At 39.7% G+C, this 17,810-nt stretch overlaps 1 protein-coding gene across 4 annotated transcripts in view; it reads right to left on the minus strand.

The window, feature by feature from the left end:
* Positions 1-17,810, minus strand: part of LOC136857679 (nucleolar pre-ribosomal-associated protein 1) — a 404,999-nt gene that overhangs the window by 282,261 nt on the left and 104,928 nt on the right. For 3 of the 4 annotated variants that reach the window (XM_067136526.2, XM_067136527.2, XM_067136525.2), the window contains exon 7: positions 11,219-11,371. In XM_067136526.2, the coding sequence (XP_066992627.2) occupies positions 11,219-11,371 (153 nt within the window). The remainder of the gene's footprint in view (positions 1-11,218; positions 11,372-17,810) is intronic. The other variant, XM_067136528.2, reaches the window with a different exon arrangement.

Consider the following 17,810-nt stretch of genomic DNA (forward strand, 5'->3'; position numbering starts at 1 on the left):
CGCACTAGAGGTGACGTGGAATCATACGCAATAGCGCCCCAAACCATGATGCCACGTTGTTTAGCGGTAGGGCGCTCCACAGTTACTGCCGAATTTGACCTTTCTCCACGCCGACGCCACACCCGTCTGCGGTGACTATCACTGACAGAACAGAAGCGTGACTCATCGGAGAACACGACGTTCCGCCATTCCCTCATCCAAGTCGCTCTAGCCCGGCACCATGCCAGGCGTGCACGTCTATGCTGTGGAGTCAATGGTAGTCTTCTGAGCGGACGCCGGGAGTGCAGGCCTCCTTCAACCAATCGACGGGAAATTGTTCTGGTCGATATTGGAACAGCCAGGGTGTCTTGCACATGCTGAAGAATGGTAGTTGGCGTGGCGTGCGGGGCTGCCACCGCTTGGCGGCGGATGCACCGATCCTCGCATGCTGACGTCACTCGGGCTGCGCCTGGACCCCTCGCACGTGCCACATGTCCCTGCGCCAACCATCTTCGCCACAGGCGCTGCACCGTGGACACATCCCTATGGGTATCGGCTGCGATTTGACGAAGCGACCAACCTGCCCTTCTCAGCCCGATCACCATACCCCTCGTAAAGTCGTCTGTCTGCTGGAAATGCCTCCGTTGACGGCGGCCTGGCATTCTTAGCTATACACGTGTCCTGTGACACACGACAACACGTTCTACAATGACTGTCGGCTGAGAAATCACGGTACGAAGCGGGCCATTCGCCAACGCCGTGTCCCATTTATCGTTCGCTACGTGCGCAGCACAGCGGCGCATTTCACATCATGAGCATACCTCAGTGACGTCAGTCTACCCTGCAATTGGCATAAAGTTCTGACCACTCCTTCTTGGTGTTGCATTTGCTCTGTCAGTCAGTGTATTTCCAATGAATGGAGACGCATTTCTCTGAACTGTAGCATAGAGAAGTGTGCACATCCTGGGCTTGTCACACCAACACGCTACATGTCATCACCATCGCTGTCTGCGCTCCGCTCAACGCTGTTGATCGAGCTGTCCGGTATTGGTGTACTAAAGTATTTGGCCAGAGCACTCCTCACAACTCCAACTGGTGTAAACAAACATCGAGAGAACATGCTTTTGCAATAAGTGCAATGACAGCAGTGTTTACTTCTTGAATTGCTTAAAATCTACTAAAAACAAAATTGTTATCATAAATCAATTCAGTTATAATGATTAGGACAAAATAATTTGCCTGTACCATCCCATTAGTTTGGAATATTTTTATGTTACCTCAAGAGTCTTAGTAAATTTAAATTAACATAGTGATCATATTCATCATCATGGTTAGCCAGGATAGCAGAATTTTTCCTTTTATGTTCAACATCATCGCTTTTCCGCTCCCGCAAGCCAGGTGCGGGTCTTCCAGTTTGTCTTGTCCATCCACAGCTGATGTTCTAAGTTTTGCTGCCAATTTACATCACATTTGGCAAGGTCTTTGAAAATTTGCTTTTCCCAACTATCACGAGGCCTCCCTCTGGGCCTCTTACCAACAACATTCCTTTCATAGTATGCTTTTGGGGTCCTAACTGGAGCCATCGTTCTCATCCCCCTCGTGTGTGCTTCTACAATTGTAGGGGGATAACCTCGGTTACCCTCTTCAATTGAAGATCCTCTGCGTGGTGAGGGAGACTAGTAGCTCCTTTCTTGCGATGCCGAATGGAGCCCTATTGGGTAACCATTTGGTATACAAGGAGGAGGAAGCTAAAGCACCACCCAACCCTAAGGTGTAACGCGACTCGTGACGATGGGGTGCATGGCACATGGGAGATGTGTCTTGAATGGAGCCTTCGAGATACTTGGCGCCCTCTTGAAGTAAGTAGCCTTACCTGGGTATGCGGAGCTCTGCCTGGGCGGACATTATATTTCCCTCGCTACTCGTGGGACCTACATGAGTACCGTAGCCACCCAAGAACCGGAGAGCTCCTCTGGGGCCTCCGAGGGAAACACCAGTTCAACAATAACCGATGGGGACTCTTCGGAGATACCCTCAGAAGTTATGACCTCGACAGTAAGAGAGCTCATTCTAGAGGTGGGCAATCTTCTAGTCCAGAAGAAGACGAAACAACGCTCCGGCGCTGAGAAGAGGAGGTATAAGAAAGCTTTAAAGGCCCAGGAGCAGGCCAAAGAGAGCCTAACTCCAGGAGCTGAGAGGCCTTCTACTGCCACGACAGCAACAACTGTGGAGGGATCCCATGGGCACAAGAGGTGGGACCCTGAAAAGGGCTCTGCTTCTAGGGCACAGAGGACTCCACCCACCAAGACGCCAGTGGGAAAACAACTTCTGTCGGGGGCAACCCCAGAAGAAGATCGGCAGGCCCACAAAAAACACAAGGTGGAGTATGCCAGGATAGCTAAATCTGGGATCAGGATGGCCATAGTGCCTGTAGGATATCCTGACCAGCAGCTAACTGAGAAACAGGTGGAGTCTGTGGAGGAGGCTATCACCAATCTGATAGATGAGCTTCCAGAGCAGGGGCCCATTAAGCCTCAGTTCCTGGACTGCTATTGGTCGAGAGGTGCGGCCATCATTATCGCTGAAAACGACGAGACTGTAGCATGGCTTTCTAGTTTTGTTACAGACATGCAACCGTGAGGAGCCAGGCTCACAATTGTGGGCATGGATAAATTCCTTTCCTATAAGAGAGTCATGGTCTGGATACCAGGACAACCAAAGGACAACAACGTCCTTCTGGGAAGAATGGCACGCCAGAACCATGGCTTAAATCCCAACAGCTGGAGAGTCTACGACCTCAAGGAGAAGAAGAGAGGTGTCCGACTTGTGGTCAGCATGGACTCCAGAGATGTGGAAAAAGTGGTGGGGAAGATGATCTTCTGTGGGGTGCATGTTGCTACCTTCAACCTGGTGGAGGGCAAAAGCGACAAGCAGAGGACCAACCCCACCACAGACAACACTGAGAACAACAGGGGCGAAGAGCGGGAACCTGGACAGGAGCCGGGGCCAGCCAAGCCTCAGGATTCATCGCGGGAGACGGAGCTGCACATTCCGGAGACCGCATAAGGTAAAGTATTGCATGAAAGTAAAGAATGATTACTTTCATACAAGCAAACATACAACATTGTATAGCAGCCTCTAGGGTACTTATAAGAAGTATCCAGAAAGGCAGGTTTTCAGTCGCCCTGATACAAGAACCCTGGCTTAGACAGGGGCATATCATGGGACTAAAATGTGCAGGCTTCACTCTATTCAATGGAGTGGCGGAGGAGAAGCATAGAGCACGTATACTAGTTAAGGATCAGAATGCTTGGGCTATACAGGGCTTCATTTCTAGAGACCTTGTAGCAGTTCTAGTGAGATACGAAGAGGGCGGACAGCCAAGAGACCTGGTTGCCTGTTCTGCATATTTTCCAGGAGACTCTGAATCTCCACCCCCGCCGGAGGAGTTCAAGAGACTGGTGATATACTGTAGGAAACAAGGACTTAACCTCATAGTAGGTTGTGACGCCAATGCTCATCACAGCATTTGGGGAAGTAAATAAACAAACCGAAGAGGAGAACATTTCATAGAATTTCTATGTACAACTGATCTTGAGATCATGAACATAGGTGATACCCCTACCTTCATCAATAATAGGAGTTAGGAGATCATAGATCTTCAAACTGTAGTACACGTCTTTGTGTCTTGTAAGCCTAAGCTATGGATTGCCAAGCATAGTGTAGTGTCGTAATTAGTGTGAATAGGAGTTGGTGAAGTTAGCTGTACTTGTAATATCAACGTACGAATGTTTTAAGTGAAAATGAGCGGAACTCAGAGGAAATTGATCAAGCGAAAGGCACTAACAATTAAAGACAAAGTGGAGGTTATAAGGAAAGTGCAGTCATCTACACTTTCCCGTGTTGCTTTGGCAAAGGAGCTGGGGATGCCGCCGTCTACTTTGAACAGCATTATAGCGAAGAAAGAGGAGATCTTGGCTTCTGCAGGGAATACTTCAGCAAATTGCAAGAAAGGTAAATCTGGAAAGTACGATGAAGTAGAACAAGCTCTGGTAATATGGTTTAAACAGCAGCGAAGTTTAAACATACCTTTGAGCGGGACTATTGTGAAGGAGAAAGCCAAAGAAATTGCATGCAAATTAAAGGTACCTTTTACCGCATTGAACGGGTGGCTGGACCGCTTTAAAAATCGAGCCGGTATCGTTTACAAAACAATTTGTGGCGAAGCAGAGAGTGTAAGTGCGGAGGAAAGGAGAGCGTGGAAGGAAACAGTTCTGCCTGCTAAAATAACCAGTTAAAAACCTTGCAACATTTTTAATCTTGATGAATTCGCACTTTTTTACCAACTTATCATGGATAAATCTCTAGTTTTGAAGGGAGAATCTTGCCACGGGGGAAAATTATGTAAATTGCGAGTTACAATATTGGTTGGTGCTAATATGGAAGGAGCTGAAAAACTACCTCTACTGATTTTAGGGAAGTCTAGGAAGCCACGTTGTTTCAAAAATGTCAGGACTTTACCGTGCAAGTACACCAGCAACAAGTCAGCTTGGATGACAAGTTCCCTGTTTGAAGAGTATATGCAGGCATTAGATGCCAAAATGGGGAGCCAGAACAGGAAGACTGTGGTGTTTATGGACCACTGCCCTGCTCAAACCAAGGAGTGGCCCCATTTAAGGAACATCAAGGTAGAAAATTTTTTCCACCGAATACTACATCGGTACTACAGCCCATGGACTAAGGTATTGAAGCAGAGGTACCGAAAATCAGTTGTGCGCCGTATGCTGCTATGCATGGAAGCAGGCAAACCCATCTACAAACCATCTCTTTTGGACACAATGCATTTCATTGCCTCATCACGGGATTCAGTGCAGCCTGTAATAATAGCAAATTGCTTCAAGAAAGTAGGCTTCGGTGGTGGTTCCAAAAGCATTGTTATGGAAGTTGGTGATGAAGAGCCAGGGTGCTGGAAAACTATACAGGAGAAGATGGAGATTACCAGTAGTTTTGACGACTTCACTGCCATTGATGATACGGTAATCACTTGCGAGGAGCAGACCATCGATGAGATCTGCAAGGAAATTCAGGAAGGAGATGAGAAGAAGAAGAAGAAGAAGAAGAAGAAGAAGAAGAAGAAGAAGAAGAAGAAGAAGAAGAAGAAGAAGAAGTTGAGGGAGAGAATACCCCAAGACCATCTTGCAGTGAGGCAAGCATCTGCCTTGAAAAACTGAGGCGGTTTATGGAAAGTTCAGACAGTGTGCCTCAGAACACATGGAAGGCAATGTGGGAAATGGAGAGATTTATATTTCAAGAAAGCAGTAAAAACCTAAAACAGTCAACCCTGGACAATTTCTTTTCCAAGTAGGAGCCTAGACTTTTGTGTTTGGAAATGTATTTAATGTATAATGCACTATGGAATTTACATAATGTACGGTTACCATCTACCGTTTTAATGTTCTTAGTATTTCTTTTATCTCTTGTGCAAGGTTTTATATAATATGTTCCCTTCTCTTATCAAGAATTTTTATAATACAGTATGTTCAATTAGTTTACTTTATCTCTAAAAATACATGTCATGATAATCTAATATTTATATTGTGTCTTTCTTTTAGCAGCTCTTATATATCAGCCTATTTCGGTATTGTTCACAAACAAGCAAATTTGTTGGCTGTGTGTTTCACATGTATGTCCAAATACAGAATAAGTTTTTGGGCATTACCCCTTTTAAGAAGTTTCCTGCTTAAGAAGTGTTTTTTCTTTCTTTTTTGTCCCTAGAAAAACTTCTTAACAGAGTTTCACTATTTGAAGTTACTGATAATGTCTACTTCTTCATTTTGCACTTGCAGGTGGACTGCTTCAGGGTTTCGACTCATCACTAAACCAACGGTTTTAGTTCGGCTGATGATCATTCCCATTCTTTCAAATTGTTCTTGCCAAAGATCTAGTTTAGCTTGAACTTCTGCTTCTGTCTCACCCTATAGCATAACATCAGCAAATACAAGTGCATTTGTTGTCTGATCCCTCATTTTCACTGCTTTTATAACTTCAACCATTACAGTAATGAAGTGGTGACAACTTCCTTGTTGGATTCCACTCTTGGTTTCAAAACAGTTTGACTTGCCTCCTTGAATTTTCACACAGCTCTTTGTTTCTCGATATAGTTGTTTTACTCAAGCTATAATCTCATCTGGCACTTCTTTACATCTCAGACATTCCCATATGTGCTTACGTGGTACATGACCATATGCCTTCTCAATAATCAAGAATACAACTATAACTATTCTATTCTTATCCTAGTATTTTTCAAAGAGCATCCTTGTCGAAGAAATGAGGTCTAGCGTTGATCTATTCGCTGTAAATCCATGTTGTTCTTCCTCAAGTTTAGGTTCAACAAATTTTCTGATTTTTCTCTCCAGGATGGTCTCATATATTTTTAACCCATGAGATAGAAGGGTTACACCTCTATAGTTCTTGCACTTCTTTCAGTCACCTTTCTTAAATAGTGGAATAATCACTCCTTGCTTCCAGTCACTGGGGATATCCATTATCTTCCCAAAATTTTACTTAGTACTCTGTATAACCATTGTATTCCAGGTTCTCCAAGTGCTTTGATCATGTCTACACTGTACTCATCCAATCCTGCAGACTTGCTGTTTTTCATTTTACATATTGCTGTCTCCACTTCCAGACAAGTCAAACTTTCTACAGTATAATTTATAGGTTTAGAGGGTCATCTTGTGCGTCATCAGTTGTATTACAGTTCAGTAACTGATTGAAGTATCTACTGAACTCCTGTAATATGTCACTTTCATTTTTGGTTACCTCTCTGTTTGAAGAAGCTCTACTATGTTGATAGTACTATTATCATTTCTTTTGTTTATAACAATGCTATAGAGGCACTTCTTGTGTTTGTCTTGCCCTATTCTATTTGCATGATCTTCTTTGCATTTCTGTTTGTCATTGTCAACTATTCTTTTGACTTGTAATCTTTTTTCTCTGGAAAATGATAGTTTATCCTCGATTTCACTTGGATTTCCTTGTACTCTGGCACAGTACAAAGCTCTTCTTGTGCCATTTCTAGCTTTGACAGCAGCTTTTACATCCTCATTCCACCATGCTGTTTCTTTGGATTTTCTTATTTGGCTCTGCCTTCCACATACTCTCTCAGCTGTCTTAACCAATACTGTCCTCAAGTTATCCCATTCCACATTTGCAGATCTCGGATCTTCTTTTGGTAACATCTTCCAAAAATTTTCTCGAAACATTTCCTTCACCCTTGGTTCAGAAAGTCTCCAAGTTTTTATTTTTGGTGTCCTTTTGTTGTAGACTTTGGGAGGTCTTCTCTTTGTGATATCTGCAACCAACAGCCTGTGGTTTCCATCCAAATTTTCACTAGGAATTACTTTGACATCATTTACAATCTTTTACTTCTTGGTCGGCGAGTATATAATCAATCACAGTTCCATACTGATTGTCCCAACTATATTTTGTGATCTTATGCATGTCCCTTTTCTTGACCAAGTGTTACTTACAACCATATCGTTCCTCATACAAAAATCTAAAAGATGTTCACCCTCTGTTGTCCTATTCCCCATTCCATGAGGACCCAGGGAGGATTCATAGCCCAGTCTGGATCCAACCTGAGCATTAAAATCTCCCATTACTACCAAATTTTCCCAATCTATATGTTCTTCCAAGCTGGACAAGAAGGCTTCTTTTTCTTCATTTGAACATCCTGATTGTGGAGCATAGACCTGACTATACGATATTTGTCTCCATTCCAATTTACTGATATTTTAATTATTCTATCACTGACAAATTCAATCTGACTACAAACATCAATATCTTTATGAAGTATAAAGCCCACTCCATTTCTTGACTCCAAGTTATTTCCAAACCAGTATAGTTTATAGTCTCGATGGAGGTGTTTTATTCCTGTTGCCTTCCATTTGGTTTCACTCATCCCCATAATAAGAATTTTCCTCCTTTCCATCATATCAACTATTTCTTCCATTTTATTTGTCAGTGTTAGAATATTCAAGGTTCCAATCCGGCAAGTGGGTCTTAATTTGGGTTTCGTTGATGGTGAAGCTTCAGGCTGTAAGTCGTCATACGTACCTAGCTGTTGTCATTGTCTTGAGTTCTTCGATGCGATGCTCTTATTTGTCTTGAAAGTGATTGCAATTACTCTCCAACTGACTTGCTAGGCCTAACGTTAGAGAAGATTTTCTGTCAGGGTTATTTCCCTTAGCCTTTAGCAGTCCCCTGTCACATCTGCAAGGCAGCAGCTTCCTGTTGAATTTATAAGTCATTTTCTACACAAAGGCTTCAACAAGCCCCCTAAGGGTGAACTCTTCTGCCCATAGCCATTGGTTCTCCTTCAGTTTGTCAGGTTTGGTAATGGCCGCCCAACCCTCGGACAGACAGTCGCAGGTAGTACCATCTACTGTCACATATGGTAGCAGGATGTATCTGACCTGACACAGTCCTTCTATGTTGAATAAAGTATATGTTAAATTTCCATTGATATCAACGTTTTCATTGCCAAACCTATCATTATTTTCCTGTCACTTGTGCATACTATAGCCATTCATGCCAATCTTTACTGAGCACCCCTTGGTGAGCGATTTACACCAAACTTGGCACACTTACAACTTAGTATCAGGCGACAAACCGTGTGGGGGCAAGATACTCCAAGTACCTTTAAGAGAGGGGGGAGGAGGGCGACATATAAAAATATTAGAAAATAGTGTTGAATCCATACTTTTCGGGGTCGCTGAGATGAATAGTGACACTCCGGAATTTTTTAAAGTCCACGTTCATCCCCCTTTGGGGTGGGGGCGAGGGGGGAGCGATATATATAAAAATAATAGAAAACAGAGTCGAATCCATAGATTTTGGGGTCGCTGAGATGAATTGTGACACTCTGGAAGTTGTATCACAAAATGGATGGCACGATCTCAGTTCAATTTGGAAGTGATCTACAACTTCGGTCCTATGACATTTTGTTGTATCTGTTTAGCAGGAGGCAAGGGTGCCCGCCATTATAAACAAATTCACCCATCTAAAATGTGACTGACGTTAGACATAGTGGCCTGCTATTATAATGGAAACTCACAAACTCAGTGTGACTGGCAGTAAGCTAACTGGCATTAGGAAACGGAGCCTGTGATCATAATAACAACAGTGCATCTCAATTTTGACTGATAGCAGAGAAGGTGCCTCCCATTATAATAAAAATTCCTCAACTGACATCTATCTGGAAGTAGGAAATGGGGCCTGCCATTGCAACGAAAACTTCCCATATCGATACTGACTGTGCTGTCATGTGCTGTAATGAGGCCTGTCATTATAGTGAAATAAAGATGGGGAATCTGATTCTTTTAGAAGAACTGATTCATTTGAACTAATTCACTAAAATGATTCGTTCATTTAATTCGTTCATTCCAATACCACGTGACGGAGAGCCGAAAGTGAAACCATGGACTCAGATGAACCATTCCGTTATGTTCTTTATAACTGCTACTGCTTTACATGTTTACAGGTTACAAGAAGTGAAATGTTCAAGGAATAATAATAATAATAATAATAATAATAATAATAATAAAAATTGATAGCATTTTAACAAGAGTAATATTCTTTTTATAGGTTACAGTTGAAAAATGCTACACAACTGTCTGTCTAATCCTTTCCAAACTTAAGTAGCTACCATTCAAAACTATACGAGAATCGAATTTGAAATTTATAGTAGATATGAACATTTTTGTGGCCATGTTTCACACGTTAGTTCACAAGAACAAGAACGTGAACGGGAACCTTGAAGTGAACTTAACCCAACATTTCGCAACGAGCTAGAAGTTGAGTGTGTATTAAAGTTCCGAGAAGTGTGTGACTTGAAACTACGTGATAATTTCTTATTTTAAAAAAATATTTTTTCCTGTAAGGTTAGGTTAGGAGTATTTGACTTGTGGACAGGACTTTTAGTTCTGGTTAAATAAAAATAACAGAGTCATTCTTCACAAGTAGTCATAGATTCAAAAATGGTGGATAACCGATTTGGCGATATGAATCAGAACGAACGAGGAACCAAGGAACGAGTTGCGGCTGCCATCTCTCAATTCAGATTTCGATTCACAAACGAGTCGATTCATTTCGTTCACTGAATCATGATTCAATCGCTCAGTGCAATGATTCGTTCAATTTGAATCACTCATTCAGAATCTCCCCATCTCTATAGTGAAAATTCCCATCTCGATTGTTTGATTTTAGAAGTAATAATAATACAACCATAAGCACTGTTTTATTGCAATGGCTTTGATATTTTATGATATTAAAACTAGGAAAGAATTTTTAGCCACTTATACGTTAGAATGCAAACATATTTGAAAAGGTGCAGGTATTATCTACCCGCTCTACAGTTATGTAGGTGAGCTGCATAAATTTTACGGGTTCTGATAGTTCTGATAAGATTGTAAATGGCAGTAGGCAAGTGGACCTGCCATTATCATCACAACTCCACAACTCGCACTTTATATTGGAAACAACATATGTGGACCTCTCTATGCTGCTTCTCGTATAACGCTACCAGACATGGAATTTAAAAAAATCTTATTCACTGCATGTACAGTAATTTACATCAATATCCGTATACAATGTAGAATACCATAGCGAAACATGGGTACATTTGCTAGTAAATAAATAAATAAATAAAAAGAACTCTTGTAGCAAATATGGCATTTATATTTGAAAATAAATTAAAACTCAGCCATAGATCACTAAACAGACACCCATTTCCCAGCCATCTGGCAGAGTGAAACAGAACTTTAAAAGTGATGTGCAGGCAGCTTAAATGGCGTCAGATTAAAATTCTTGCACACAGTAGCGGAGGCTATCATGATGATGATGATTATTATTATTATTATTATTATTATTATTATTATTATTATTATTATTAATGAGGGATCTGAATGCTCACGGAAGCCAGTAAAGGAGAAATTAAAGAAGAAGCACGAGAGGGTAGCACGAAGTCGCCGTGAAGTAATGCAAGAGCGGTTTCGAGGTGGAGAAACAAGGTGTGTGGTTTTAAGTGGGTAACAATCCCATAAACTTGGGGAGTGTGAATCCTTCATAAGTGTCTCATGCAAGATTTTCCACACTTCCTTGTAAGAAATATATATATTACTACTACTACTACTACTACTACTACTACTACTACTACTACTACCACCTCCATACTGACCTGCAAAACTGTAAACACCAGCTGATTATGTCGAGCACCAGATGTTCCCAGACTTTTGTCATGAAAGGCTAGACCACACTTGTGTGAAGAACACAACTTCAGTAGGAGTTCGTGTACTGCTTCTGCTACCATTAATCTATCATCTGAATCTACCTGAAGAAAAATAGTATTATGTACAAATCAACTTATTGATTCACAAATAATAAAAAAGATCAGTAATGGGAAGTAAGAATAATTGTGAAATGTAAACAGAAATGATAAAATCTGCTCTTGTTTAGAGACACACTCAAATATAGACACTGACAGCTGTATGAGAGTCCTAATGCTTGCTTTACCTCTTGACTATGGACAGAACTGGGATTTAGAGACCCAATACACTGTACTGTGTGTTTCAAAAATAGACAAATCAGTTTTGAGGACTGTACAAAAATGTACTGGATTAACAAGAAGACAATAAAGGAACTTTGTAAAGCTGTACTGTGCATTATTCACAAGTTACCGTATTTTCTTGTGTAATTAACACACTTTTTTGACGAAAAATACAGGCAAAAACTTCAGATGCGTAAATTATTCAAGGAATTCAGATATTTAAAAATTATTTACAATTTACATTTAAAAGATACATCAAATAAAATATAAACACAATTGGTTCAACTCATTTGGCGTAAAATTCCCGTGTGAGACTTTTTCTGAAAAGTCAAATAACGTACCAGTACATCAAGTAAGTTGGACACGTGGTTTTGAAGTACCGACACTGGACAATATTCTCCCCATTACAAGCTGACAATACAACCTGAAGTGAAATAAACTTGAACTAATAAAAGTACAATTCATACATATACACGATAACAACATAATGGCAACCAAGAAACAAAACAAACAACAAAAAACTGTCCAACACGAGAAGGGTCGGGCATCAAAGGAGGGACCCTGCTAGATTTCCCCAAACCGTTCGTATCCAATCTTGTATGAGTGGCGTGTCTATCCAACCTCTTTCTTGGATACGAACATGGATTTACTTTAGCCATTGTTTTTTGCACATCATTATTTTTTGCTTCCATTAATGCGTATGATAACACTCTATGTCCCTTTCTTATCGATTGTTCGACTTTGTGGCATATGAAAACTGATAGGCATCTGACCTGCAGTTCCTATTTGGGCGATCAAATATTCCTCTCTATCACAGAGCAATGAAAATCAATTACTTTTTAGTTGAAATCATTCGGAATTTTTTGGTATAATATTGTTGTTCGTTGAAGAGAAACTCCATCTCTCTTCATCCAGCCGCGGCTAACCTTCAAATCCGAGAAACTGATTCCATGTGCAGCAGCTATTTCTTGTCCTTTAAAATACAGCATTGAGAAACAGCATATCCAACATTGAGTAAGAAAATCATATATTTAAGCAGATCCTCCTCTTTCGGAAACTTGTTGCCTCTTGGTCCGTGAAATGCTTTGCGAAAGTTGTTGGTTGCTTGAAGTGCACTTCTCTGTTACCGCGATAGAGTAGCGCAAGTTGCATTTGGACACTGAATACTTGCGGCCTGCTACCCGTATGTTGCAGCGTAATTGATCACCGCGAGTTTATATGATGCAGTATTACTCAAATACTTCCTCACTGTGGACTAACAAACAATTCTGCGATCACAGAAAACGCATCTCCCGTACCCGAAACACTTGTAAAATATGTTTGTACCAAACTGGATTAGAGCGTCACTAGTCACTCCTGCGCTGATTCTCTCACTGAATTACTGCAGTGGTATTTAATACCGGCTGATGACAGCACGTTGCCCAGTATTTGGAATGCCCGGTTTTGCAATAAGGAGGCTGCTACTTGTGTAATTGACATCTTTATTTCGAAACCCACCCGAAGCTGCATGATGGATGTTCGAAGCAGTGGGTGCACAAATATGTGAAGATTTCTTTTTCTCCAATTTGGACCCCAAAATATTTGGATGCATAATTTATGCAAGGGCGTTAATTATGCGAGAAAATACGGTAATACTGTAAACTTTAAATATTGCATACCTTATTTAGACCTAGTACAAAATTGCATGATTTTTTAAACTACTACTATCGTATCTAGTTCAGAGTTTTTGAAGCATTTATACTGTATTTAGAATTCAAGTAATCAACTTCATTTAAAGAGTGAATGTATATATACAGCTAGACTGAGCAACCTCCCTCCCAATAACAGACACAGTCACATATTCATGAACATGTAATTAATAGAGGAAGTAAATTGTGAATGTTAAGTTCAAGCTTTTCTGCAAGTTTCAACCAAAGTAATTGTAGTACACATTTTATGACTGCTTGACACTATCATTTCATAACAATCTAATAAATTGGGTATACTACAGTTAGTGCACAGAACAAGAGAAATTTAGATGCCCTAGTAAAATTCCTCTTATCAGTAGCAGCAGTCTTCTATTAACCAGTATAAGAGCAGTTGTTGATACAAAGTCATATTTTTAAAGGGAAAAGCTGTCAAAGTTAAGATTACATTAGCTGTAGTATGATTGATGAAAATAATTTCTTAGTTGATTTTTAAACTATATGGTATTAGTGTATACAGAGAGATGAACTCATGGTAGGAAAGTACAGCAGCACGTTGATTATCCAAACCAACTGGGACCAATCACATTTTTGGATAACCGAAACATCAAAGAGTGCACAAGGTTTTAGGTCCTGAAGACAATTTCACCACGAAGATCAAATTATTTAATATACTGTAATTTATACATTTGGTTTACCTTTATTTTCTGAAATACAATAATCTGTGATTTTTCACTATTTTCACTATTGAAACGTTGTTCTTTTAGCTGCGAGGTCCCTAATTCCCTTCAGTAGAAGTTGGGTTAAGCAGCATTCAGGTTGACATCATTGCCCAGTTTCCATGGCAGCAAACCCTTCTGCATGCATCGGCCCTTATTTTCCTTGTCGTCTCCATCTTTGCCCGAGGAATCAGACATTCCCTGAACATGTTCTATGATTTCATCTTCATTTAAAATTTGAAAACCAGGATCAGAACCACTTTCCAGCCACTGATCTGCATCTTGTTCACCACACTCTTCAAATCCAGAGATTGATTGAAATAATTCTATAAATTCATTAACCTTCTACTCTTCAGGATCATTTTTGTAAATTGTTCTACTGGCCACAGTTTATTCTAAGCTCCATTGAGTTTGTTTTCCTTCATCAGTTCCCATGATTCTGCTAACACATAGCAGCAATCTTAGAAAAAGCAAAAACACACACACACTTTTTTTTTTTTTTTTTTACAACTTACTTTATTATGATAAATGTAAGAAATGTATTCCTCTTCCACCTATTCAATACAGCTTAATATGTTAGAGTTAAATCTTCATTAAAGTAAGAAATTGGTACATGTTTCACCCTTTCCTATGGGGCATCATCGACCATACCATTACCTCAAACCATGTCAGGTACCTGGTTAAAATTGATCTAAAATCTACTACAAAATTGAATACATTAAAAAACTTCCTACCTGATACAGTCTGGAAGTTATTATTTAATGTATTTCTACCTGATATGGTTTGGTGTCTTTGGGTTTGGCCAGGGTTTCGCTTATGAATTGGAGTACGTGTCCCACCGCTTGTAGAGTTGATCTTCCGGGAGTAAAGCCGTACTGTTCCCGAGGTATAACTGCCATTATGTTGTCATGGATTTTTTTGAGTAAGATATTGTTCATTATCTTGAATGGTGCACATTTCAGGGCTATCCCTCTGTAGGATTCTGGGCTGTTCTGTGGTCCTTTCCCTTTGTAGATCACCTTGACCGTTGATTCTCTCCATACTGAAGGTGCGTTCATGATTTCTAGGCACTTGTTGTATAGGGCTGTCCATAACTTAATGGTATATATCATTGATCCTTTCATCAGCTCGTTCGAGATATTGTCTGGGCCAGCTGCTTTTCGAGGTTTGCTCTTTTCAATTGCTTGCCAAACTTCGTCTTCTGTTATTCGTTCTTTCGTTAGCACGGTACTTCCTTTTGCATGGTATTGCATTTTCTTCTTCTGAAGTATATTTGCGAAGTGGTTTTTCTATATTGTCATTGAGATACATGGGGTCACCTTGGTTCTCTGTGACTCTAGGACTTTGTACGGTTTTGCTTCTGCTTCTTGTATTAATTCTTCTTCTTTGGCCTGGGTATACTGTTGTTTCTTAACCTTCAGGAGCGAGATATATCTCGTTCTCGCGTGTACATATTTGAGCCTTTTAAAGAGATGGAATGACAATGAATACTGGTAACTATAAAAGAAATGATGGTTGGGCGAATTTTTGTGTAGTAATGTGTTACTGCTTAATAGACTTTTGAAATTACGAGTTTATTATACATTATCTGCCTCTACAAAGATCTTTCTCAAATTTGAGTATAAAAAGGGACATATTCCTTGACATAAAAAATGGTTTAACTTAAAACCGTACGTAATACGATTTCTATACTTTGTAGTTGAATACGCAGATATATGGTGTATAAATACCTATTAGAAACTTTTTTGATCAAACCTTTCTTTTAAATTGAAACAAGAAATTAAGTGGTTCAACCTATTCAATACAAGTAAATAAGAAATGTAGTGTTACATTCTTATATGGGTTAGCACTGGCGATTTTAAATCATAAAATCCAGAACAAGTCGAAGATAGGTCACTTATATGTGGCAAGGTGCAAGTCCCTGAAGAGTAGCACAACACACGCAATGTCCGGCACTGTGCCTTAAAATGTTTACGAGAAGAGGTGAACAGTTCATTGAACAAGCCTGCAAACACTGCCAGGCGCGAAGCCACAACACGATTTAATAAATATGAAGTCCCAAAATTGGGTAGAAGTCAAAGATAAGTCGCTTAAATAAAGTAAGATGCTAGCTCCTGAAGATCAGCGCAACATACGCAATGTCCGGCACTGTGCTTTTAAATGTCGATGAAACTCGGTGAATAGTTTAAAGAACAAGCCTGATAATGCTTCAGTCGCAAAATATGTAATACAAGTTAATATAATTGAAGTATATATCACTGTTAATAGGATTTTGTAGATTCTTTAGAGATGCAGAACAGTTGACATAAAAAAACAATTGTGAAGAGAAAAAAATGTTAAAAAGCGCAATATTGGAAACAAATGAAAAACGCATATGCACAGCGTGTTATTTCTTGAAGATAAGAATTTGGGTCATATTTGAGGTAATGTAAGGTATGAATTTAAATTTTAATGTTGTAATGATCTGAACTGTAGGTGGTATTATAGTATACAGTTCAATTCAGAAAATAGATTTTTTTTTTTTAATCGAGAGGGGAGGTGAAAAGAAAAGATGGGACAAGGTAAGAAAGGAGGAGGATTAGTAGATAAGAGAAGATTAAAAGAGAACTGGAAGATGGGAAAGGATAGGATAGGGAACTAAAGGAGGGGTAGTTTAGGGTGGGTTAGGAGGTAGAAAACGTGTGTAGGAACTGTGTAAGGCATGGAAAATTGAATTCAGGTTTAGAAATTTAGCATTTTTCAGAAGAATTAGGAAGTCGAATAGAATATTGGGTTTTTCAGATATGTCGTTTCCATTTAAATTAGGGTTTAAGTATTGGTCAAGGTAAAACAATTTTCAGTAGTGTTTGGAAGGGGGCCTTTGTTAATGATTTTAAGTATTTTTATGTTTTTCAATATTAGTGAAATTATGTTTGGAGTCTTGTATGTGTTGTCCTATAACAGAGAATCTGTTGTATTTAATGGCGTTGATATCTTCGGAGTATCTGATATTAAAGTTGTGTCCTGTCTGTCCAATGTACGAGGAGCTGCAGTTGTTACTTTTAATTTTTTTGTTTTCCTATGCATTGTTTTTGTATTTTTAATCGGCTGATGATGACCCAGATTGGTGGTCGAAACTGGTACCGCTTTTAAACAAATAAGAATGTAACACTACATTTCTTATTTACTTGTATTGAATAGGCTGAACCACTTAATTTCTTGTTTCAACTTAACTGTGATACAGTTCAATATGGAGCGTTATGAAGTGTTTATCTTTAAACCTTTCTTTTAGCTACAAAACGGTTTTTCCTTTCTCCTGAAAAGTAAGGATTTTGGAATGTGTACACTTCTCAACACACCGATTCAATTACAATTGCTTATGTTTTCTGTACTATCCCAGTTAGGAATTCTTGATCTTTTCTTAAGCTTTTCCATTTCTTTTGTGGTGTTCATTACACAAGCAAGCTGAAGAAATGTTGATATCAATATAAGCCAATTTCCAGCTGTCCTACTTTGTGTTGCCACTGCCTTTTCGATATGCCGTGCTACTGTGCGACTTTCCGGAAAGTTCTGTTCATAGATAACAAGCAGAAGCGATCATAAAGGTGCCGAACGTGCGAAATGCGTCATTGAACTGCAGGAAGAGATTCCTACGACTTGAAACTAGTGTATACATGCAGTATAGTAATATAATGCGTATACCACGCTTATTAGTAAGAAAAATATACAACGCGTATACAGGGTTTATTCACTGTTTAACTACAGTAAAACCTCGTTAATTGGAAGTCGTTGGGACGCAAAAATCGGACTTCGAATTACGTGATTTTGAATTAACCGCCA

The sequence above is a fragment of the Anabrus simplex genome, chromosome 1, assembly GCF_040414725.1.
Source record: "Anabrus simplex isolate iqAnaSimp1 chromosome 1, ASM4041472v1, whole genome shotgun sequence".
Classification (NCBI taxonomy): Eukaryota; Metazoa; Arthropoda; class Insecta; order Orthoptera; family Tettigoniidae; genus Anabrus; species Anabrus simplex.